Source organism: Capra hircus, chromosome 2 (genome assembly GCF_001704415.2).
Source record: "Capra hircus breed San Clemente chromosome 2, ASM170441v1, whole genome shotgun sequence".
Lineage (NCBI taxonomy): Eukaryota > Metazoa > Chordata > Mammalia > Artiodactyla > Bovidae > Capra > Capra hircus.
The window spans coordinates 111,229,004-111,255,768 of NC_030809.1; the positions used below are offsets into that span (position 1 = coordinate 111,229,004).

At 39.4% G+C, this 26,765-nt stretch overlaps 1 protein-coding gene across 3 annotated transcripts in view; it reads right to left on the reverse strand.

Annotated features, from left to right (window-relative positions):
- Positions 1–26,765, reverse strand: part of METTL8 (methyltransferase like 8) — an 84,675-nt gene that overhangs the window by 43,612 nt on the left and 14,298 nt on the right. For 2 of the 3 annotated variants that reach the window (XR_001919695.1, XM_005675973.2), the window contains exon 2: positions 1,019–1,173. Coding sequence is in view for 2 of the 3 variants with exons in the window: in XM_005675973.2 (XP_005676030.1) it covers positions 1,019–1,161 (143 nt within the window). In the remaining variant the exon portion in view is untranslated. Of the gene's footprint in view, positions 1–1,018; positions 1,174–25,168; positions 25,350–26,765 lie in introns of those variants that run through there. The other variant, XM_018064542.1, reaches the window with a different exon arrangement.

The following is a 26,765-nucleotide window of genomic DNA, read 5'->3' on the forward strand; positions in this document are numbered from 1 at the left end:
TACATCTGGTCTATTATCATTCCAACTTTATATCGTTTTCCAATCTCCTAAAAAAGCCTTTACTTTAGGCAAACTATCCTGTTCTCCTAATTAGGCCTTATACTTCCTCATCTAGGTAGGTATGGTTTTCCACCCACCTGGAATGCCCTTACTCCAGCTTTACGTTAAGTCATTATTCCACAAATATTTATGTGTCTGGCACTGTACTGGGTACTAGAGAAACAACAAATATCTCAGTTTCTCCAATTAAACCTTCCTTAATATGTCAATTATACCTCAATAAAGCTTAAACTAAAAGAAACTGAAAAAAAAATTTTTTCCTGACTATTCCAAAACAGAAGTGATTCTGCACTGCTGAGTTGTTCTTATAGGGAACTAGGCCTTGTAAGAATACACTGAGCCCTTATAATTTGCTGCTTTGTATTCCCAATTATCAATTTTTTCTATAAATATCAGTCTATCATCACAAATAGAGTAGATTTCCTAAAAGCACAAATTAAGGTCAAATCAGCATGTTCTCCCTGGTGCTTAGCTGTAAAAGAGACAAGTGGAGGGCTCTACATAGAAAAGAAGCCCCTTCAGTGATATGCTGCAAAATCAGCATCGTAAGTGAGCAGGGAGGGCCCAAAGAAATTCAGAACTGGCAACACTTAAGTAAGGATCCAGATCCTTACTTGCACTAGTGGTACAAGAACCCAACTGACAATGCAGGAGATGTGGGTTCAATCCCTGAGTCGGGAAGAACCCCTGGAGGAGGGCCTGGCAACCCACTCCAGTATTCTTGCCTGGAAAATCCCACAGACAGAGGAGCCTGGCAGGCTGCTGTCCACAGAGTCGCAAAGAGTCTGATACAACTGAAATGACTTGGCACACATACAAGTAAGGATGAATTACCCTGGCTTTTAGACTTCAACAACATAGGGTTGAGTTTTAAAAATCTTTTTCTGGCACTAAATGAAAATAATATGTACGTACATTAATGTACATACATTATATCACACCTAAAAAGATAACTTACCACATGTTATGTTCAAAAACTTTTGTTCGATCAGTTAAAATCCTTGATCCCAGAGGGGCCACTGGGTGACAACCACTTTGGTATCTGTGAGGTACTTTTCTTATCCTTGGACAGGAAATATAATTTCTCCAAATCACATTCATCCTAATCAGTACCTGGAAAGTTTCAAACAATTAATTAGTCAATATGGATTAAACAATGTATTATTTACCTAAGAGCCAAAAACTGGTATAAAAGAATGACAAACTGAGAAAGGATGTGAAAACTAACCACTTTTAAATGAAAGGTGGTCATGGTAGCTTCTCTCCTGAAGTATACAGACTCAAGAGAAAGGAAAAGAGTATCTGGAGTGCGCAACACTCACAATCTTGACGAACTTCGCTTTGCTCGGTATTTGCTTATTTAATTCTTAGCACATGGCCAAAGCATGAAAGCCCAAAATCTGGATTTTGTATATTAAAAAGTTTTTCAACGTTATTATTTGGCTTTGGGAATTCTATGCAAATGTATTTCTGGGGAATATTTGATAACCACTAGACCAAAAACTCAAGTAGAGGAGCAAAATAAGAAAACAAACTTATTAATCTCATTCTCTGGGTTGAGCTGAATAATATAAATACTGGTAAAATAAACAAGTGAATACTATGTTAAGATCCCATCAGTTAATTCTAACAATCATAACACATACATACATTTTTAAAGAATAATCAATCCATCTGCAAAATAGATTTCCCTGTACAAAAAGCATGCTTAAATCCCAGGTCAAAAGGAGAATAATCATTTGATTAGCCAAATCTATCTCCATTTCTGGAGAATAACTTAAAACATTGAAAAAGTATGTTATTTTAATTATGTACCAGCATATATGTCAGCTTAAATCTTTATGGAAAAGTATTAAAATAAGCTCTAGAGAGCTTATTTTGTCTAGTAAGAATCCACTGTAATACTGCTTGGCATTTCACCCTCATTCAGTTGTTCATTACAATATTCAGCCTAATGCTGTAAGCTGTCAGGTAGAAACAGATGCTAAAAGGTGTGTATATATAATATGCATTAGACACTATCCAAAGTGCTATTAGGCATAAAAATGACATGTATTGTACACCCTTTACCACCTTATGAAAGTCAATAGGTTTTAAGACTGTGAATTCCAAAACAAACTGCAGAATGTCAAAAACATCTCATAGTGCTTTTAAACATAAAATTCAAGATATTCTTTCCAGAAAAAAAAGGCTTAGTTATACACACCAAAAAGACTGCAATGATTCCATTTAAATGTGACTAATAGTGATGAGAAATGAAACATTCAATAGCTAGTGCAGATTTTCTGTTATTTGTTTTTCCTTCTCTAAATACAAGCTCTTTGGTGGAGGCAAATGAAATCAAATGCCCCGCCTACCACTACCTTTCCTCTGCTGTGCCTTTGTTCTTTTCTCCTGCCACTGCTCTACAGAAGACTAACAAAACCCTACCAGCACAATTATTTTTAGAGCTCTCTTTCTGCACTGAATATTATTCATAAAATCTTCCATATGCTGAAGGGTAGAAATGGATTACACCTAGAAAAAGAGGCAATTCATGTTCAAAAGTATAAAATGATGTAAATGTTTTCTGCCCAGGAAAGCAAAATCAAAATGAAATTTCAATCCTTCAAATAATCATGTGATACTTATCTGTATCTACTATATATAGAAAAGGAAGAGAGGGGGAAAAAAAGATATGAGTTTCTCTCACTATAAATGACCAGGAACCTCTATAGACAGCTGGAGACAAAAAGCCATAACCAGATTGGGTATTAGGCAATTCAGGAAAATGTCAGAGAAGCGTGTGCCTTGCAGACTGCTAGTCCAACGAAAAAACATGATGTGGCCAGCGCCTAAACATGTGGCAATTTGTGCTGCTTAGGCAGCTGCTTCTCTAATTAACCACACAAACATCTATTTCATTTATACATTATCTGCAACAAGCTTGCATTGCTCTTCATCTTTATCATATGAATATACAGTGCATGCATGTGCGTGCTGTCGTTTCAGTCGTGTCTGACTCCTTGCGACTTGATGGGCCACAGCCCGCCAGGTTCCTCTGTCCAGGGGATTCTCCTGTCTCCCGGGGATACTGGAGAGTATTGTCATACCCTCCTCCAGGGGATCTTTTCAACCCAGTGATCAAACCTGTGTCTCTTCCTTCTCCTGCACTGGGAGGCGGGTTCTTTACCACTAGAGCCACCTAAGCAGCCCTGAGCGACTGAACTGAACTGAACTGAAGAAGCCCTAAATATACAGTAAATTTATATAATAAACATAAATACATAATAAAATTATATAAATGCTTTCTCAACTAAATTGCAAACTTCTAAGGGCGGTATCAAGCTGCTCACAAATTACTTGTTTGATTACACAAAACTGATGCTTGTCTGACACAAATTTATTTGGAAGAAAGTTACTTCATATTTCTCAAGGTGGCTCCTTATATCCTAAGAGAGAGGAAGAAGGAAGTGACTGAAGAGCGTGACAGAATACAGGCTATACTCCAGTTAGAGTCACTGCAGTGATAAATAAATCTGTACGTTATGTCTTGACTATTATGTTAGCTTAACATTTACTGGATCATGGTTCCATTTTGTGATGGAAAAGAAGGGCAGGGTCAGTTTCCAAAAGAATTATAGTAGAGAACCTTGGTTTCTGCCACCAGAGAGTCCCACTCTCATTATGTACCCTCTATTAAATCTCTTTTGGCATACCCTAAACTGAATACAAGTTTAACTAAGATATTACATGCATAATGAAATTATACAGATAAGTGGTATTTTATTTGAAATAGCACAAAGAAGCACAGCTAAAAATATTCTAATCACCCAAAAGAAGTCAGGAAAGGAAGGAGAGACTAAAGATCTAAAGACGGAACAATTGAAAAAACAAATAGCAAGATGCCATATTTAAATCCAACCATATCTGTAATTATATTAAGTGTAAATGGACTCCAGTTAAAAGACAAAGGTTGTTCACTTGTATAAAAAAGCAAGACTCAACCATATACAGGTTTCCTCCACTATCCAAAAGTGGAGCTTTCCTGTGAAAGCTTTTGTAAGCCAAAATGGCGTAAAGCAAAAAAAACAGCACACATCTTGCTAACAGATGCACAAAATAAATCAAGGTAAAGCAAGGTGCTCAAAGTTATGGTGGCTTGATGCTGAGTGTATTTCCCAGGGAAGGAGCTCAGAGGTGCCACTCTCGATGGTTAGAGTTTGCACTACCTGTCTATAACAGCTCACTGCAAAACAAACACTGAAAGCTATTTCCAATTTTCACCTCTTTTTGTAAAAGTGAAAATCCTCTTCAGATTTCTTTCATTAGTGAAAACAGGTACCAATATAGGTATTTCATCAAAGTGAAGTAGGTAAAGCAAACTTTCAAAACGCAGGGCATACCTGCACTGTCTCTAAGAGAAGCACTTTAAAGATACAAATAAATTACAATTAAGAAAGAGATACCATGCAAACACTGCATGAAGAATACCAGTGGGGGTATAATAACAGACAAAGTAGACTTAAAAAAAGATTAGTACACTTAATAACGATGAGCCAATTCATCAAGACACAGCAATCCTAAATGCGCATGTACCTGATAACAGAGCTTCAGAATACATGAAGCAAAAATAGAAATTTTAAAAGGAAAAATTAATTTCACAGCAATATTTGAGACTTTTAAAAATTTAAGTATAATTGCTTTACAATATTGTGTTAACTTCTGCTCTGCAACAACGTGAATCAGCTGCAAGTATTCTGGAGCCTCCTTCCCACACCCACCTCCGTCCCACCCCTCTAGGTCACCACAGAGAAGGGAGCTGGGCTCCCCGTGCTACACAGTGGCTTCCCACTAGCTATCTACTTTACACATGCTAGTGTATACATGCCAATGCTACTCTCTCATCCCCACTCTCCTTCTTCCTCCACTGTGTTCACAAGTTCGTTAATTACATCTGTGTCTCTATTCCTGCCCTGCAAATAGGCTCGTAAGCACATTTTTTGAGATTCCACATATATGTGTTAAAATACAACATTTGTTTTTCTCTTTCTGACATACTTCAATCTGATGACAGACTCTAGGTTAGGTTGATAGCCCTCTCTCAGTAATAAACAGAAGAGCGCTCAGAAACAAATTATCAAAAAATCAATAAGGACACAGAAGATTTGAACATTATCAACTTGACCTGAATGACATTTATAGAAAGAGCAATACAACTAATAACAGCAGAAAACACATTCTTTCAAGTGAACATGGAACATTTGCAAAGGCAGACCATAATAAATTCCAGTGTATTAAAATCATACAAACTATGCTTTCTGACCACAACAGCAATATAAAACATTAATATTTTTGATGAACTGACTCATTAATAAATATCCCTCCTTATTTCGAGGGCTTCCCTGATGGCTCAGTGGGTAAAGCGTCTGCCTACAATGCGGGAGACCCGGGTTCGATCCCTGGGTTGGGAAGATCCCCTGGAGAAGAAAATGGAAACCCACTCCAGTACTCTTGCCTGGAAAATCCCATGGACTGAGAAGCCTGGTAGGCTACAGTCCATGGGGTCGCAAAGAGTCAGACATGACTGAGCGACTTTCCCTTCCCTTCCTTTCCTTCCTTATTTCGAGTAACAGTCATTTTCTTGAAGTCTATTTTGTCTAACATTAATATAACCCCACCAAGCTGTCTTGTGTAGTGTTGTGTAGGATATATCTTTTAAAAAATATTCTGTGTTTACATTTAAAAGAAGGAACAGATTATTGATTGTTGCTTTTTTATCCAAACATATCTAGAAAAATTCTCAAATGTTTTGAAGTTAAGCAATGTACTTCTATACAACCTATGAGTCTAAGATTTACATGAGTTAGTAAATCTTAAGGCAAATCAGAAAGTATATTGAACTGAATAATAATCAAATCTTAAAATATCAAATTTTGTGAGATGTATCTAAAGCAATGTTTACAGAAAAATTTATAGTTTTAAATGCTTTTATTAGAAAGGAAGAAAGATCTCAAATCAGTGATCTTGTCTTCAATTCCAAGAAACTAGAAAAACAGTAAGTCTGATGAAAAGTAAGTAGAATGAAGAAAATAATCAAAAATAAAAGCAGAAATCAATGAAATAGAAAATGGACAAAACAGGGAAGATCAAGGCCAAAATTTGATTCTTTGAAAATATGAATAAAACTGATAAATTTCTGGCAAGACTGATACCGAACATTTGTGTTTTAGAAAATACAAATTTCTAATACAGGAAGGAAAGAGGAGACATCACCATAGACCCTACAGACCTGGAAAAAGGTAACAGGGAGATATGGTGAATAATTTTATTTTCTTTATTAAATGAGATTAACGCCTTGAAAAATACATTTTACCAATAATAACTTACATAGTACAAGAAATGGAAAAGGCAATGGCACCCCACTCCAGCACTCTTGCCTGGAAAATCCCATGGATGCAGCAGCCTGGTAGGCTGTAGTCCATGGGGTTGCTGAGAGTCGGACATGACTTCACTTTCACTTTTCACTTTCATGCATTGGAGAAGGAAATGGCAACCCACTCCAGTGTTCTTGCCTTGAGAATCCCAGGGACAGGGGAGCCTGGTAGGCTGCCGTCTATGGGGTCACACAGAGTCAGACACAACTGAAGCAACTTAGCAGCAGTACAAGAAAAAATCAAAATAGCCCTAAATTTATTAAGTAAATTAAATTTATAATTAAAAGCAAACAAACATCACACCCATTAGAATGGGTATACGGGCTGCAGTCCAGGGGGTTCCAAAAGTGTAGGACTTGACTTAGTGACTAAACAAAAACACATTTTTAAAAGCTCAGAATTAACAAGTGTTGGTAAGAATATGGAGAAACTGGAGTCCCTGTGAGTTGCTGGTGGGAACATAAAATGGTGTAATTGCTGTGAAAAACAGTACAGCAATTCCTCAAAATATTAAACATGGAATGACCATACAATCTACCAATTTTACTTCTGGATATACACCTAAACAAAGTGAAAGTGGGGACTCAAAGAGATAACTGTACAGCATGTTTATAGCAACATTGTTGACAATACACAAAGAGCGGAAATGATCCAAATGTCCATCAAACATGAATGGACATCCTTTTATGATATATACATAAAACAGAATATTACTCAGGCTTTAAAAAGAAGGGAATTTGGAACATGCTGCAACATGGATAAGTCTTGAAGGCATTATGACAAGTGAAGTAAGCCAACTGCAAAAAGACAAATGTTTTATCATTCCTCTTATATGAAGTTCCTAGAATGATCAAAAGTTCATAGAGACATAAAGTAGAATGGTGTTGTCAGGCACTGGGAAGAGGAGTTCAGTGTTTAATGGATATAAAGCTTTAGTTGGGGGAAGATGAAAAAGTTCTGGAGATGACTCGTTGTGATGTTTGTACAACAGTGTGACTAAGCTGAATGCCACTGAGCTGTACACCTAAAAGTAGCTAAAATGGTAAATTTTATGTACATTTTACCACAATATAAACAAACCAAAAAACCTTCCTACAAAGAACACTGGAAGCTCTGAAGGCTTCACTAATTAACACCAAATGTTTAAGGAAGAAATAACACCAATCTTACACAGACTCTTTCAGAAAATAGAGAAAACACTTCGCAATTTGTTTATGAGACCAGCATAATGCAGTGGAAAAGCAGTACACTTGTATGAAATAAGGTTTTGAATACTAGCAACATTGTTACAATTCAGTTTTCCCAAAGACTTAGGACTTCTCCTTATAGTTCCGAGACCCAACCAGTCCATCCTAAAGGAGATCAGTCCTGGGTGTTCACTGGAAGGACTGATGTTGAAGCTGAAACTCCAATACTTTGGCCACCTGATGTGAAGAGCTGACTCATTTGAAAAGACCCTGATGCTGGGAAAGATTGAGGGCGGAAGGAGAAGGGGACGACAGAGGATGAGATGGTTGCATGGCATCACCGACTCGATGGACATGGGTTTGGATGGACTCTGGGAGTTGGTGATGGACAGGGAGGCCTGGTGTGCTGTGATTCATGGGGTCGCAAAGAGTTGGACATGACTGAGCAACTGAACTGAACTGAACTGATCTAGTGTTTGTCAGAAATAAAACCTGCAGATTTTCAAAAGGGGGAAGCCTGGTAAGAGTTTTCTAGGCATGTCTTGGTGTGCAATTTTAATTGCTAAGGCTTATATTTAGTTCAAGTTACAAAAGTCCAGAGCAGAGAAATACAAAGGCAACAAGAATCTCTACAAATCCTTGTCAGGTGTTTGAAAGTGTTTTTCTTTACTCTTGGAAGCCCTTGAAAAGGTTTGGGGTCCTGACCTTTCACTTCACTTCGCTCAAGCTAATTCTGCCGTATCAAATTCTTGGCCACACATAATCAAGTGGTATGTCTTTGACGCCCTTTGCCTATGGATGCTCACATGCAGCTTACCATCCTGTGACAGTTCTTCCTCTCAAGTCCTGCCAAGGCCAAAACGAAACACAACCAAGAAAGAACACGGCTTTAGGGCCACGGTCCTCTGAGATCGCAACACCATGACTCAAGCGTGAATAATCAAGCGGCTAAAGCAATTACTAAGGAACAGATCCAGAAAGGAACTGAAGCTCATATGCGTTTCAGAGTGACAGAATTTCATTATCAACAGCAGTTATTATGCTATAACTACACTGGCATGCCATGAAGAACCGACAGACTTCCTGTCAGCTATTAGATGTAGGTAAGGGTGCATTCATTTTAAAATGCAAGGAAATGACCAAATATATAAAATGACTTGAATTCCATATATATATCGTATGACATGCCAAGGAGAAGGTGGTTTTAATGTAAGTTTTCTGAGTTCACCATTAACGCCATATTACACTTGCAGCAAAAGCAAGTATAGAGAAGAGATCTCTGCCCTACCTCCAAATTTTGGCTAAATGCTTTTGCTTGCCACTAAAATGGAGCCCTTTTCACAAAGACTGACAGCCCTTACCGTACCAACAAACTATATCATATTCTTCCAGTTAGGTAAGATGTACACAGGATATTTCATGTTACAAACATGAAAGTGTCTAAGTACTTGAAAATATTATTTTTGTAGAGTAATTGTTTTAAGTACTTTTTAAATAAAAGTAAAGGGAAATACTCCATAGCATACTTTGCAATCTGAACAAATATTTGAGGAAGTAAACCAGCAATCCCCATTTATCTTTCATTTAAATATTAATATTAAAAAGTTAAGCATTACCATGCTTGAGGCCCTGTTCTAAGCATTTAGTATTATCTTACTTAATCTCTATTTCCCTATCAAAGGAGTTCTACTTTTATATTCATATTGCAGAGGAAAACCTCACACAGAATGAAATAAAGCAACATGCTTAAAATTACCCCACCAGAAACTAACAAGGCTTCAACTTGAACCCAGATGAATGAGAGAGCCTATACTCTACCTTTCTTTTTAATCTTCATTATGCATATACATACAATATGCATCCTAGTTTTGTATACTACACAGGCAAGAAGCATCACAGCACTCATTCCCATCTTTATTGGGGTTGCTAACTTGTACTTGACATAAGGAAGTCTTATGTCAGACTGTCTTCCCTCCATCTTTCTCACTTCTGTTTTTTCTCTTGCTACTGCCACTGCTAAGTCACTTCAGTAGTGTCCGACTCTGTGGGACCCCATAGACGGCAGCCCACCAGGCTCCCCCGTCCCTGGGATTCTCCAGGCAAGAACACTGGAGTGGGTTGCCATATCCTTCTCCAATGCATGAAAGTGAAAAGTGAAAGTGAAGTCGCTCAGTCGTGTCTGATTCTTCATGACCCCATGGACTGCAGCCTACCAGGCTCCTCCATCCATGGGATTTTCCAGGCAAGAGTACTGGAGTGGGGTGCTTTTTCTCTTGGGCCTTAATCAGATAGCAAGCAATGCCACTGGCAAACACCAGTCCCCTGATGTAGGAAAGCAAAGTCATTCTCTTTTCAGTACTCAAATCTCAATACACAGGCAAAGAGCGCTTATATCACCTAAATAACGTAAGATTGTAACACCCAGTTCTTTTCACTGGCCCTCTACTTTTACACAGCTGAGGAGTAGAAGCAAAGAAGGGCTTATTCCCCTTGCTATTAGGCTTGAGCCTAAGATGGCTTTCTCACATCTCAATATTACCAGAAGAGCACCAAAGAACCAGAGCAAACAGCACTGCTGTTTGTGTGACTCTGTAATGATTATCCTTGGAGCACTTGGCTGACTCTGAGCTGCCTCCCTAAGAATGATTCCCTGTAGTCTCAGCTCACTGAAATCTCAAGGAAAGAAACTGCCGTTAATCATACACTAAATGCTTGCCCTTTGTTTAAAAGTTAACTTCCTTGGATGTGTCCTGGGCTCTGAGCATCCTTTAAATGAATAAATTAGTGAGACATTCATGTTTTTACCTCTGTAACTATTTAGCTTTTCTTCTCAGCTGGGAAGCTGGTACAAAGGTTTCATTCAGAGGAACAAACATCATCTAGACAAACCTGCACTAACATTACCTGAGAGGCTACCATTAATGAAAGCAAATTAGAGTGGTATTGTTATACTGTTTTAAATAGTGAAAGCTGACAGGTAAGAAACATTTAAGTATCAACTATACCTGAGTGAAAACTGAAGCTTCAATTAACCCTGGCAATTTCAGGGAACTGAGTGTGACCATCTGTAAGGCAAAAAGCTCAGGCAACACATACATCTTGTTTTAATCTTTCTTTGGATGATTATAATTTCAAAGTATAAATAAGGTTATTAGCAAGAACAGAACAATTACAGTATTTGCAGAGGACTTTGATCACACTATGACGTCAGTCACGCTGCAGCTTCAAAATGGGAATCTCATGCTGTGTTTGCTCTGCACGACCACCCTTGAAGGTGTCACTGTGCACACACTCACACACAAAGAGGTTACGGGACTCGCACATTATATGAGGAATTTCACGTAAACCCATCTCAAAGCTGCCCTTATACTCAATATCTGAAGGATATACTGTTCTAATTGCTCTGGAATTTGTCTCCCAAAATTGGAGACCAGAATGAAATCTGTTTTAACTTACCCGCCTGGCATTTCACATTTTTGTGCACTACAGTAACTTCTGGAAGTAGTAATCAGACTTGGTGGACTGAGAAAAGGTATTAAGTTACATGCATACTTTATGTGTTACCAGTCCTTACAATTTCTAGTAAAAAACTCACATGGATGAAGTTAATGGAATTCTACTCTTAATGAAGCTTCTCCTTTCTAATTCATTGCAAATGTCTCTAACCCTAAGCACACTAGATAGCAGGAGATGCTTATACCTGTAGGCAAGGTTTACCCAGTTATGTTTGGACTAATGTATCAATAAGGCTGTCCTGGCACAAATGCAGTATTATAAAGAATTCAAGTCATAAGTGAATGTTATCCATAAAATCTGAAATGTAATAGTGAATAAAAAGCACGCAAATGAATGTATTCCCATAATTTCAAAGGAATGTGGGGTTCAGGTAGGCAGAGATTATAGCACTGTGTAAATTCTACTTTAAAGAACTATAATTAGTGCTAACTTGCAAAAAATCAAGGCAAAATGCACCATGATCTATCAGGTAAAATTTTGACTGTCACATCATAGGAGGCATGACACAGTCAGAAAAGGTGCCAGAGAATGGAAAGTAAAATTCACAAGAGTGATACAACTTCTACATGAAAACAGAAAAGCTCAACATTTCCAGGGAGCAATACAGAATGCTGTAGATATAGAGTGGGTGGACAGAGTACGTTACATTCCTCATTAGGCGCACTTGCGCTTTCCACCAACTAAAGTTAGATGTTGCTCCCACTGGGATCACCCCCTTTTCTCCTTTTGTTTTCAAGAGTCTTCCCAGCCTGGTTGTCTACCCTCAGGCCTCTTATCCAACAGGAAACAGATCCCTGATTTCCTTGTAGCCTTGTGATTACCTGGAGCTTAATTCCTACATCTTGTTCTTACTGAAAAGATCAGCCTTCCTAAAAATCCACGGTCTCATCTTCTCTTGCAGTTTTGTTCTAGATGACAGAAATCTGTTAAATGGCAAAAAGTCTTTGCTTCCATACAGAAGAGAAAGGAGTTGAAGGATAGCTTGCTGGCACCCTCAACTCTGCCTTTATCCTGAAAAGAAAGTGATGCTGTGTATAGGGGAGAGAAAGAGCCTCGTTCTTGATGGTATCACTGAACAGGGAAACCAATGGTAGTTATGACTTTCCTCTGAATTTCCGACTAGAGGAGAAAAATAAATCCTTACATATTTTAGCCACTATTAGGTTTTCTGTAATTATCACCCAAGAGGAACTAAACATAACCTCCATTACTGGATCCATCAGAAATCCAGGGACAGGTCCACTCGGTTCCTGCCTTCAAGAATCCTACTATCACGTGAAGAAGAAAGACGCAAACAGAGCCCTGTTCCATCTGTAACAGAGGTGAGTGTAAAGAGCTATTAGGGTACAGAGGAATGAGTGATTAAGTCTCCTGCTTGTGGTTAGGGAAAGCTTCTTGGTGGAGTCAACATCTGTACTGGGTCTAGAAGAGTGAGTGGCAATATTTCAAGGAGATAAGGATAAAAGCCAGGGCACCTCAGACACAGGGACTAGCAGAAATAAAGACAAAGAAGTGTGAAAATGTGTGGTATTGTTAGGGGAAGCACACTGAAACCGCCCACCCTGGCCAGGCACCATAGTAACCACTTGCATGAGTTGTTTTATAACAGGGGATCCTGATAAGGTATACGGAACTAATAAGTCATCACCAACTGGAAGAGTTTGGGAAAGGTTGAAAGGAGACACCACGTGTCCGTCCACTTCCCAAAATCCCTCTCGCTAGCATCCATCATGGCCGAGCGATGCGTGCACCACCAGGAAAGACTCTGAATTAGAGTAATTGGCCAAAGACCACCCGGAAACTAATACCATCACCATAAAACCCGAAACTGCGAGCCACGTGGCAGAGGAGTTCTCCTGGGTTCCCTTACCCTACTGCTCTCCACCCAGGTGCCCTTTCCCAATAAAATCTCTTGTTTTGTCAGCACACCTGTCTCCTCGGACAATTCATTTCCGAGTGTTACGCAAGAGCCCAGTTTCAGGCCCTGGAATGGCTCCCCCTTCCTGCAAAAGTATTACATATTCAGGGAATCAAAATAATTTGAAAAAAGATGCTAAGTCAGTCTGGAAATGAGCTGAATCTGTTAAACTAAGGGCAGTATGAAGAAGCTACAATACAAATATACTGGAATTGAACCATTAAGAAATAGATGGTAGGAACCAGGTTTCACACCAGGAGTGAAAGGTTACAGATAGCTGAGGGGAGAAAACTAGAATAATTCACATGGTGATGAATTACAACTGGGACTCATCAGTATGAATTCATATACAGATGTTACATACAGAACTATTTGGAGATTTGTGTATAACATGGGTTAGTATATGTATTTCCTTATTCTGATAGTTCTGAAGCAACAAGCACACCAGGGACCCAGATCTTGGTTTCTAATACCATTCTCTAATAAAAGGAATCAGGGCTCCTTGGAGAAAATAGCTGATGCTAGGATTGGGGCAGGGAATATATAAAATGAGCCTGTAGCATGGTGCCAGAAAGTAAGGAAGTGCTCAAACACAAACAAAAAAACAACCCACAACAAAAAGGATGTGTCAAAAGGACACATAAGCCACCTGAAGGTGCTCCCAACGGCCAAAGCTGAAATACTTTGAGCAACGAAATAATTTTGGCTTATAACCCAAAGTATAAAATAAATATCCATGTGTTCATATTGATAGAAATGGTTGAATAAATGAATAAGTAAATGGGGAAGAAGAGACAAACCTTCCAACACTTCCAAAATAATTGATGTAGACACTCCAGTCTCAAGGAGGTGGAATGTAACTCCTCATTCCTTAAATGTGGGCTATGCATAGTTACCTCTGCTAAAGAGCACAGTGTGGGATGTGGGGGAGTAACTCTGCAGTGGAGAAACTTGACAACCATGACCTCAGTCAGGTGATCAAAGTTAACATCAACAATAAGTTGATGTTATAGGGTGGGAGGTGGGAGGGGGGTTCATGTTGGGGAACTCATGTACACCCGTGGTGGATTCATGTCAATGTATGGCAAAACCAATACAGTACTGTAAAGTAAAATAAAGTAAAAATAAAAATTAAAAAAAAAAAAGTCAGGTTGATAGTATATATTCTTTATATGGGGCTTCCCAGGTGGCACTAGTGGGAAAGAACCCACTTGCCATTGCAGAAGTTTGATCCCTGGGTTGGGAAGATCCCCTGGGAAAGGGCATGGCAACCCACTCCTGTATTCTTGCCTGGAGAATGCCATGGGCAGAGGAAGGAGCCTGGCAGGCTACAGGCCATAATAGTGTCTCAAAGAGTCAGACGTGACTGAAGCGACTCAGCACACACACATTCTTCACATCATATGATGAGAACAGCACTTTGTCTCCAACCTAATCTGAGAAAAACATCAGCCCAACTGAGGAACACTGTACCAAATACCTGACCATATTCCCCCAAGCTGTCAAGGTCATCGAAAACAAGTTGAATTTGAGAAACTGCCAGAGCCACAAGGTGTCTGAAGAGACAGGATGACTAAATGTAATGTATCTTTGATGGGATCCTATGACAAAGAAGGACATTAGGTAAAGTTTTTAAAAACCTGAATAAACAATGGAGGCAGATAGAAGAATATCTGTTAAGACACAAAGAATCCCAAGTATCTTAGTAGGATGAGAGAAAAATAATCCAATGTTTGAAATAAAACAGACTGGAAGATACTGGAAAGAGATGAATTGCTAACAAACAAGTTTCAGTAACGGGGAGGCAGAGAAGGGAAGTACACAGAAAACAAGTTACCCATGTAAGATGTCAAGCACATTCTCATCTTCTGATGAGTGAGAACAGGTGTGTTTGTAGTGGAAGGGCAGATTGTTAAGAGAGCCCTTTCCCAAAGCTCTCTTCTCTGTGAAGTAAGAGGCTACAAGGTATGGGAGTTGAGAAAAGAAGGAACAGGAAAAAAAAAAAAAAGGAGAAAGGAAACTAACAACACTTCAGTAAAGGAATGGCAGCAACATAACTGGGCCATATGAAGTCTCAACTCAAATTATGATTTATTGTCTGCCTCCTGAGTACTTACTCCCCAATTTCAAGAGCTCATAGACTTGGGATCTATGAGTTCACAGAGAAGCCACAGTGGACCTATCGAAGCCAGAGATGGACTGCACAACCTACACCAAGCCAGTCGGTACATTCCAAACTTGTGGGCATTGAGGCTGGCTCAGAGGTCAGCATGAGACTAAGTCTGGCCAACAGAGTGCATCTTTTAGGTCTAGTTCTAGAGCTTTCGGGACAAAGATGATTTCTCATACCTGATACACATAATAGAGGAAGCATGAAGCCCTGGAGCTCTTGAAAGCTGTATTAGTCAGCTCAGTTCAGTTCGGTCGCTCAGTCGTGTCCGACTCTTTGCGACCCCACACATCGCAGCACGCCAGGCCTCCCTGTCCATCACCAACTCCTGGAGTTCACTCAGACTCACGTCCATCGAGTCCGTGATGCCATCCAGCCATCTCATCCTCTGTCGTCCCCTTCTCCTCCTGCCCCAAATCCCTCCCAGCATCAGAGTCTTTTCCAATGAGTCAACTCTTCGCATGAGGTGGCCAAAGTACTGGAGCTTCAGCTTTAGCATCATTCCTTCCAAAGATATCCCAGGGCTGATCTCCTTCAGAATGGAATGGTTGGATCTCCTTGCAGTCCAAGGGACTCTCAAGAGCCTTCTCCAACACCACAGTTCAAAAGCGTCAATTCTTCGGCACTCAGCCTTCTTCACAGTCCAACTCTCACATCCATACATGACCACAGGAAAAACCATAGCCTTGACTAACGGACCTTAGTCGGCAAAGTAATGTCTGTGCTTTTCAATATGCTATCTAGGTTGGTCATAAGTTTTCTTCCAAGGAGTAAGCGTCTTTTAATTTCATGGCTGCAGTCACCATCTGCAGTGGTTTTGGAGCCTCAAAAATAAAGTCTGACACTGTTTCCACTGTTTCCCCATCTATTTCCCATGAAGTGATGGGACCAGATGCCATGATCTTCATTTTCTGAATGTTGAGCTTTAAGCCAACTTTTCATTCTCCACTTTCACTTTCATCGAGAGGCTTTTTAGTTCCTCTTCACTTTCTGCCATAAGGGTGGTATCATCTGCATATCTGAGGTGATTGATATTTCTCCTGGCAATCTTGATTCCAGCTTGTGCTTCTTCAAGTCCAGCGTTTCTCATGATATACTCTGCATAGAAGTTAAATAAGCAGGGTGACAATATACAGCCTTGACGTACTCATTTTCCTATTTGAAATCAGTCTGTTGTTCCATGTCCAGTTCTAACTGTTGCTTCCTGACCTGCATACAGATTTTCCAAGAGGCAGGTCAGGTGGTCTGGTATTCCATGGCCAAATTCTTTCAGAATTTTCCACAGTTTATTGTGATCCACACAGTCAAAGGCTTTGGCATAGTCAAAATACCAGACTGATTGGTTTAAACAATAGAAATTCACAACAGTTCTAGAAGCCAGAAGTCCAAGATTAAGGTGGCATCAGGGTTGATTTCTGATGAGGTCCTGCGTCTTGCTGTTTTCTTGCTGTGTCCTTACACAGCCTTCCATCTTGCATGCTTGTGGAGAGATCTCAGGTATCTCGACTCTTCTTACAAAGACAGGGTTCTATTGGATTAGGGCTCTACCCTTATGACCTCAACTTTTACTTCCTCTATAAAAGCCCTATCTCCCAATAGAGTCACATGGCAGGTGTGGATCTTCAACATCTGAATTTGGGGGGAGGGGGCACAATTCAGTAGATAACAAAAGCTATCTTGAAGCTATGTAGCCTAACGATGATGGAATGGTACAAATTTAGGATGAAGCCAACTCTGAAAAAGGAAAACTGGGAAAACTGAAAGAAGTTAGGTTCCACTGTTAGTTAGAGTAAGTTTCACTTGAAGCCAGTCCCACATCCGGCTTTTTCAGTTATTGAGCCAATATATTTCCTTAATTGTTTAGGCCAGTCTGAATTTTCTGTTATCTCCAACCAAAAGTAACCGAAATAATAGAGCAGTTGTATGATTTCCTCTACCACCAGGTGGTCTGAGGGAAAATATTCAGTTTTACCTATATTATGGCCTGTCTAAGCTGGTAGTACAGAAAGCAGTGGTGATTTAGGATGTGGAATTGAGGGAGACTATAACTGAGGACCATAAAGTAAGTCCAAAATGACTGGAAATTTAAAAATAAAGAGGAGAGAGGAAAAAGGACTAGGGGTAGGGGAAGGCTGATGGACTTGATGTGGCTGAAGTCTGGGTTGAACAGGAAACAAGGGAAGCAAAGACAGACAGAAGGTCCTGGTTAGTAATTAGGCCTTCTGAGTTTGTTACACCATCCCACCTAGTAACAAAAACAGTAACACTGTAACGAGGAGATGGAAGTCTTGCATTGAATGAGAGACTCTCATGGTGTGGTAGAACCACAAAGTCATGAACACCTAGGGAAAAAAAAAACTTTAGCATGGACAAAAAGCTGAAATACAGACTTCCCATCCACTACCTCATTTTAATATTTACCAGGTCATTAAAACAAATCTCCATCCTTTGCTCCTCAGGATCAATCCCCACTAGACACATCTAAGATGCTATGACAATTTTTTAAATTGTATATTATGATAACCCCAAAATAAAATCAATACGAGCAAATGTGTAAAAGCTATTTGATTTCAGGGCCTGTATGTACATTTATGATCTTGTTGCAACAAGCAACAGAGATGGAAATGATGCATCTGAGTACACGGCACACTGTAAAAAGATTCTGCAGTATTCGGAATTGAGACAAGTGGTGAGGGAATTAAGAAGACACATAGCACACACAGTACGGACAGGCTGAAGTCAAAACAGCCCATGTGGTGGTGGTCAGTACCTTGTTTATAATGAGAGCTGCAATTTAGTTCTGTAAACCATCAGCAGTCACATTAAAATGTTGCTAATTTGAATTTTATTGGCTTTGTGGTTATATCTGTGCTTATTTTGACTTTATAGTTGAGCTCTGCACAAGGAACTTATATCTAGATTTATGCAAGACCTCAACTCAGGGAGAATATTTTTCCTTTAAATGGAGGTTTATATATTTTTCAACATTGAGTAATACAGTATTAAAAGATTCTGTTCCAGAAAATTCTTCTACCACTTCTCCTTAACAGAGAAATGCTCCAAGTCAGGCAGACTCACCTCAATTCTCCTTTGAAAACAATTTCAGATGATGAGAAAAAGGGTTTGGATTAAGCTGAATACAGGCTCTGCCCCTTACTACCACATAACCTCTGACATGATACTTAAATTTTGTTAACCTCAATTTCCTCAATAACATGTGACTAATAAGTTTACTGCAAAATATGAGAAGGTTAATTAACTGGAAAAGTAAATGGCAACCCATTCCACTATTCTTGCCTGGGAAATCCCATGGACAGAGGAGCCTGGCAGGCTACAGCCCACAGGTGGGCAAAGAGTTGCACAGGGGTGGGGAAAGAGTTGCACACGACTTAGCAACTAAATAACAACATAGGCGGTGATGTATCCAGCATATATGTAGCACACTGCAGGGTGCATGGTGAGTGCTCAATAGTTGATATTACTGTTGCTACCATTAGTCTGGCTCTTCTTACAATCTCCATACAGCTTTATGAATATTACAGGATCAAGTCTTCCACTATGCTTATTATACAGCCCTAAAGTATCCCCAACCTCCCAAGAAAGTGAAAGACTAATTTACCAGTGAAGTGGGGCAGTAGGGTAGACAGCGCTGAACTGAGAACAGAATAAGCCTCAAGTTTAAATCATGGTCCAGCCAATCCATTAATTGTGATTTTGGAGAAAGTCACATACTTTGCCTAAGGCTCATTTGTAAGATGGAGACAACTCCTAAGTCACAAAGTTTATACAAAGAACAGTAAAAACTACACTGTGTTTCACAAATGTAAAGTCAAATTACTATTCAGTGAATTCCAGAAACATTTCTAAAGGGCAACCCTTAAAGCTTGGAAAGAAAAGAAAAAATAACAAAATAACGAATTAGGAACACCATTCCCACTTCCCACTGTGAAGCAGTCAAGGTATTGAGACGATCCATTAGGACAAAAAGACAAACTGAAAGTAACAGTCAAGCCTTTTACTTACTGTAACAATGCAAGCAAGAGGAAAAAGAGGCCCTAGCTTCCTTCCCAGTGTTCCATTCTCCTAGTGGAATGGCACTAGGGAAGGATCAAGTGGATGCAACATGATGGGGAAAACTGTCTCACCGCCCAGGACCCCTGAAAAACAGACTAATGTCTTTTTGTGGGCCCATGGACAGTGAAGGGGTGGGTGAGGAAGAGGGAAAGGGCCAAGGTGTCTCCTCTGAGGCTCCCACTAAGGAGTCCTCTGAATGCAGGCATCTGGTCTAGGAATTGTCAAATGAAAAAAACTAAAACAATTCAGTAATGAGACTGATGTCTTTTTTCAAGGGAAAATCATACATGGTTTGGGGGATACAGTGTCTCACAAGCGGTGGAGCACTCTTCCCAAGTTGTTCTGGGCAAGAGCTGGTTGTACATTAGAAGAGGCATTATGGAAACGGCATGATTGCCTAGGAGGTCAGGGATTTTGTTACAAGGCTAGCAGGTCCTGTTTTCTAGTGTACAGCAAGCTAGCTAAAATTCAATTCAGTTCAGTTCCGTTCACTCAGCCGTGTCCGACTCTTTGCAACCCCATGGACTGCAGCACATCAGGCTTCCCTTTCCATCACCAACTCCTGGAGTTTGCTTAAACTCATGTCCTTTGAGTTGGTGATGCCATCCAACCATCTCATCCTCTGTCGTCCCCTTCTCCTCCTGCCTTCAATCTTGCCCAGCATCAGGGTCTTTTCCAATGAATCCGTTCTTTGAATCAGGTGGCTAAAGTATTCAGCTTCAACATCAGTCCTTCCAAAGAATATTCAGGACTGATTTCCTTTAGGATTGACTGGTTTGATTTCCGTGCTGTCCAAGGGACTCTCAAGAGTCTTCTCCAACACCACAATTCAAAAGCATCAATTCTTTGGCACTCAGCTTTCTTTATAGTCCAACTCTCACATCCATACATGACCACTGGAAAAACCATAGCTTTAACTCGAGGGACCTTTGTCGGCAACCTAAAATTAGGTTGGAGGATTGTGATTGGAGTATGTTAGGTTTCCTTAACAGGTGTTTCCCATAAGCATAGGCTGACTAAGGTTTATTTTATTTTTTTTTATTGATGAATTCTGTTGGGTAAAGAAAGAAACTTAACAGAAAGAGTTCAGTTCAGTTCAGTCGCTCAGTCGTGTCTGACTCTGCAACCCCATGAACCGCAGCACGCCAGGCCTCCCTGTCCATCACCAACTCCTGGAGTTCACTCAGACTCACGTCCATCAAGTCAGTGATGCCATCCAGCCATCTCATCCTCTGTCGTCCCCTTCTCCTCCTGCCCCCAATCCCTCCCAGCACCAGAGTCTTTTCCAATGAGTCAACTCTTTGCATGACGTGGCCAAAGTACTGGAGTTTCAGCTTTAGCATCATTCCTTCCAAAGAAATCCCAGGGTTGATCTCCTTCAGAATGGACTTGTTGGATCTCCTTGCAGTCCAAGGGACTCTCAAGAGTCTTCTCCAACACCACAGTTCAAAAGCATCAATTCTTCGGCGCTCAGCCTTCTTCACAGTCCAACTCTCACATCCATACATGACCACAGGAAAAACCATAGCCTTAACTAGACAGACCTTAGTCAGTAAAGTAATGCCTCTGCTTTTGAATATGCTATCTACATTGGTCATAACTTTTCTTCCAAGGAGTAAGTGTCTTTTAATTTCATGGCTGCAGTCACCATCTGCACTGATTTTGGAGCCCAGAAAAATAAAGTCTGACACTGTTTCCACTGTTTCCCCATCTATTTCCCATGAAGTGATGGGACCGGATGCCATGATCTTCATTTTCTGAATGTTGAGCTTTAGGCCAACTTTTTCTCTCTCCTCTTTCACTTTCATCAAGAGGCTTTTTAGTTCCTCTTCACTTTCTGCCATAAGGGTGGTGTCATCTGCATATCTGAGGTTATTGATATTTCTCCCGGCAATCTTGATTCCAGCCATAAGGTGCTTTCATCATGTTTTGGACTCTTCCTATGAATCTCAAGGGTCTACAAATAATCTCTTTAATTTTTCTCATATCCACAGTGGTCACTGCACCTTCTGAATCCTCAGTTTCCTCATCTTTGTTTGCACTATCAAATACTCAGGACGGTGCCAAGGACGACTGAATTCTTTGGGTCGGCCACAGTCGCAACAGGATGGGCGCACATTTCGCTCTTTCGGGTACGAGGGCATGCGGGTGCCTTTCCAGGCCAGCTGTGCGAAAGGAAGAGAAGCCGTGCCTGACTGAGGCGCGTTAGGCAGACCACCCACCAGGGCGGGGCCAAGTCCCAGCCAGGGCCGCATCTCCTCAACTTGACTGAAGACGCGGCGGGGCTTCCCCCTGGCCCGCTAGTCTGCACGGTGCTCTGCTCTCAGCCTAGCGGGGCGGCCCACAGCAGGTGCGCAGCGCTCTCCACGCGCAGTCCTCCCGCCCGGTATCCTGACTAAGGTTTAGAAACGTGACCTTAACTAGGCCACTGAAGTAACATCCACTTTGTGAGTCCCCATATATGAATCAACTTTATCAGAATGCAGATGTACGTAAGAAAATGGCCACACATAGGAGATGAGTCGGGGGACAGAAGGAAGGAGGCCTTGACTGAAATCCCTCCAGAAAATGGCAATGCCCTGGTTGTGTGCTGATTCTGGTGTGCACACTGGTATGTACCAATTCTCTCAATGAGGGCTTGCAGGAAAAGCTTTATAATTGCTTACAGTCAGGTCTGAAAGATCACACACCCAATTCCAACCTACAGCCAGACTCCTCACCCACCCAAAGGAAAAAAGAATACAAGCATTCTTTACTTAACATGTAATAAACTTATTCCAAGAAATTATATATAAACTAAAACATCAATACAGGGAGTTCCTGTATTGGCAGGTCAATGATTAAGATTCCATGCTGTCAATGCAGGGGGTGTGGGTTTGATCCCTGGGATCCCACTTGCCAGTAGGGTGCAGCCAAAAAAAAAAAAAAAACCAATACATTTAAGAATGATTAAAACAAATAGCCCATGAATAATAATGCCACAGCAAGTTGCTTAAGAATAATTGAGAATGTTAATTATAGTCTTAACTTTCAAGGACCACAACATGTAGAGAAACCTCAGTAATCCTCAATATACAAAAGGTCTTATTTCTAAGACCATCTACAAGTCAGTTGTTATGAGCTCAGAATCACATTTTCTACAGGAGCATTTTAACTGATGATTAAGATACCAGGTTAGACTACACATGCTTTTGAAATCCATAATGTAGATGAAAAGAAATTTATTTTAAATGATCTTAGAAAACTGGCAAATTCCAAATTCCATTTTCCCAAACAGCTGAAACATTGCCAATCCGTAATGCCTGGGGCAACTGAATCTTATTTAATACAGAAAAACTGATTAAATGATTCTTTTACAACAACAACAACAGCAGCAAACACATAAAACCTGTCAACCATCTCTTTGACACCTGATAACATAAGGCATATCTACAAAGTTATGTTGCTTAACTAAAACTTACGACTCTACATCAAAATAAAGGTTGTCCTTTCAAATAAATCATGTTAAGAGATTACTATTTATTCCAATAACAGTAAAATATCTTCAAAAACATTATTTTCAGATAACGTCCTCATAGCAAGTTAATTAATTCCTTTTCATATTTTCAGTGGTGGTAATTTTTTTTAAAGAATATATATTCTCTGTTGTCTTTAGAGTAAATTGTTCTTGTTGTCATAAATGTATAGATTTCCAACATAATCAGCTTGGAAGGATCATATTCATTAGCATATAGTTTCTGGGATGTTCTGTTCCCTTAAACAGTCTTCAACAGTCATACCTCATAAATCACATAGTCCACACTATACTACCACAAATGATAGTATCCTTTCTGTTTATTCTGTTTTGAGAAGCCAAAACTATCTGGAAATATTGAGCTAGATTTAAGGGTTTTTTTAAACTGATAATCAAAACAAAATATACAGGGGGAAAGATCCTTCTTCCGATTGTAACAAAAAAATATGAAATATCTAGGAATACACTTATCCAGAAATGTACAGGACTGATAAGAAGAAAGCTATACAACTCTAGAGAGGGGCATGGAAGATAATTAAAAGGAAGACTGGGTTTTTGGAACTGAATATTCAATATTGTGAAAAATGTAAATTCTGGTCAAAATTAAAGTAATTCCAATCAAAGTTCCAAAAACGTTTGGGGAACCTGAACAAATAATTTAAAGTTCATCTGGAAGAACAGACATATAGGAAGAATCAGGAAAATACTGGAGGGAAAATGAGTGTTGTTGACTGCAGTGGGGTAGGGTTAGAGAGGATGGGAGGAGTCCTTGTCCTTTCAGACATTACAAAACTCTACAAAGCAAAATGTCCTGGGCATGTCCATAGTGCCAGGATACACAGTCAAAGCACTGGAAGAGAACAGAAAGTCCAAAAACTAGTCAGAATTTGTTGTTCAGTTGCCAAGTCACGGCTGACTCTTTTGAGACCCCACGGACTGCAGAACGCCAGGCTTCCCTCTCCTTATATGCAAGAATTCCATTTCTAATAAAGCTAGTATTTCTAATCAGTAGGTTAAGGTTGGATTATTTGAAAAAGTACATTAAGACAAGGGGCTACCTGGGCTTCCCTGGTGAGTCAGATGGTAAAGAATCTGCTTGCAATTCAGGAGACTAAAGAATTGAACCAGGAAGATCCTTTGGAGAAGCAAATGGCTACCTACTTCAGTATCCCTGCCTGGGAAACCCCATGGACAGAGGAGACTGGTGGGCTACAGTCCATGGGATCACAAAAAGTCAGACACAACTGACTGACTAACACACACACACCCACACATTTAGAAAAAATAAAGTTATATCCTTACTCCATCTAATACCAAAATCAATTCCAGATGAATTAAAGTTTTCAATGTAAAATAGACCTAGAAAAAATATATGTGAATACTTACTAAAAAGTGGGGTAGAAAAGACTCTTTTAAACATGATACCAAAGCCAACATAAAGTGTAAAAGAAAAAAGACTAATTGATTGCTTGTAAGAATGACATACTATGCAAGACATTTGTGGATATAAATACAAAATGTTACAATGTGTTAATATGATTAACATGTAAGGAATGTTTAGAAAATAATTAAAAATGACCTCTGTAGAAAATGTGCTAATACCATCAACAAGCATTCACAAAAGAAATGCAAATGGCCACTAAAAATGTTAATTTTTGGCACTTAAAAATGTTCATCACTAATAAATATTAATACCTTCTGGAGATGCTTTTGACTGCATTTAACAGAAGACACTATTCAAACTGACTCAAATAATAAGAGAATATTCTCTCTCTTAACTGTAAGTCCAGAGGCTGGGCAAGTTCTAGGTATGGCTTCAGTTCTATAATATCATCAAGGGCCCAGGTTCATGTCATTTCTCCATCTTGCTCTAAACAGCATCACCTTCATTCTAAGGCTGGTTGGCTTTGTCAATTACAAAATCGTTGCAGTGGTTCCAGGCATCACACTGGCATGGCAATATCCACAGGAAGAAAAGGACCATCTCTTTCTTATATCTCTTTTTAGCAATGAAGAAACTTTTTCCCAAGCTCTTCGACAGACTTGCTCTCAGATTTCACTGGCCAGAATTGGATCACAGACTATTTCTAAACCAGTCTCTGGTAAGAGAAAGAGTTCTTATGACTAGTATCTTAGACCAGAGGTTCTCAGAATGTGGTCCTCAGATCCCTAGTGGCTCCCAAGACACTTTAAGGGGGTCTGCAAAACATGAGAAATATTTTCATAACACCATCAACATGTTATTTGCATTTTTTACTGTGGTGACATGTGCACTAACGGTGTATAGGCAATGGTAGATAAAACTGCTCGTACCTTGGTCAGAATCAAGGGAATAGCACCAAACCTCAGGGGAGGTCGTGCCTTCTTCACCAACCATACATTTGAAGAAAAAAAACCAAAAGGCCAGTTTTACTTAAGCGTATCCTTGATGAAGCAATAAAGACTGTTTTCGTGGAACACCATTTTTACTTTGGCATTTTCTCAGAAACAAAGTAAGCCTGTCAAGAAAACAATGAACAGCATTTGTTGCCACTGATAAAATTCAAACTTTCAAGCAAAAATTAGAATTTTGTAAACCCTATGTCCACCACTGTGAGCTTAAGAGCTTACTGACACTTAAACACTGTTCTTATGAGAATAAAGTATTTTTGATATTGTATAATGAAACCTGTCAACATTTGGAAGACCTGCACAACTCAGTGAACCAGTATTTTCCAGATGGCCAACACATGATGTCACAAAAGCATGCATGGGTAAAGGATCCAAAGTGCAAGGTAGACCATGGATTTTAATGTAACAGAGTATTAAAAAAAATGCATGGGTATGATTTCAAATATTATACTGCAATTAACATTTAAGAAACTACCACTTACTGGGATCAGTATAGGATCAAGGGAGACTCTTCACACTTATCTGAATAGACTATTCAAGCACTCCTTTCTTAACTAGAAAATTATAGATCTGTGTGAGATCATATTTTCTTCATATACATCAACCAGAGCAACATATCATAACAGACTTAATGCAAAAGCAAATATAAGAATCTAATCATCTTCCTTTAAGCCATATGTTAATATTTGCAAAAAATATAAAACCATGATACTCTTCTAATTTTTTTCTTTTGAAAAATATAGGCATTTTTAATAAAAAGGGTATTCATGCTAATATGTAACAGGCTTATTACTGCTATTTAAAAATGACTTAAATATTTACATTTTTCTTAGGTTTAATTTCTAATACAGTAAATAATGATAACCATGAGCCACATAAACAAAAGCTCTTGGAGGTCCTCTATAATTTTTCAGAGTGTCAAGGGGTTCTGTGACCAAAAAACTTGAGAACTACTGCCTTAGATTAACTTTCTGGGGGTGATGTGGAGAGTGGATTTTCCACCAATTTTTAAAAAATGGTACAATGGGTTATTCACTATCATTCTGGAAAAGGTGAAATGTTGTGAACAGTAGTGTGCAATAAAAAGCATCCTCAAACATTGTCAGGGAGACTGCACCAAGAGACCTTTCCTGAGGGAACTGTGGCAACACGTGAACATTTTTAAATAAGAAATCTGATAGACACTCTATTTCTAGAAATATATCTTAAGAATATAATCAGAAGAATATATTAAGGATTTATCACAGCATTATCCTGCAAAGCTGCAAACAATCCAAACACTCATCTTTAGAGGGGTGACTATGTAGTTACTTAAAATGTTGGTAAAAACCTAAATTTGTTGATATAGAAAGATACATGACTTATTAGGTAGGGCTAAAAAGGTACAAAAGAGTACCTATGGTATAATCTCATTAAAAATTTTATATACATGTTAATCAATCTATACACACACACACACATATATATGTATATACACACACACACACCCCAATATATACACATATGTATGCACAGAAAA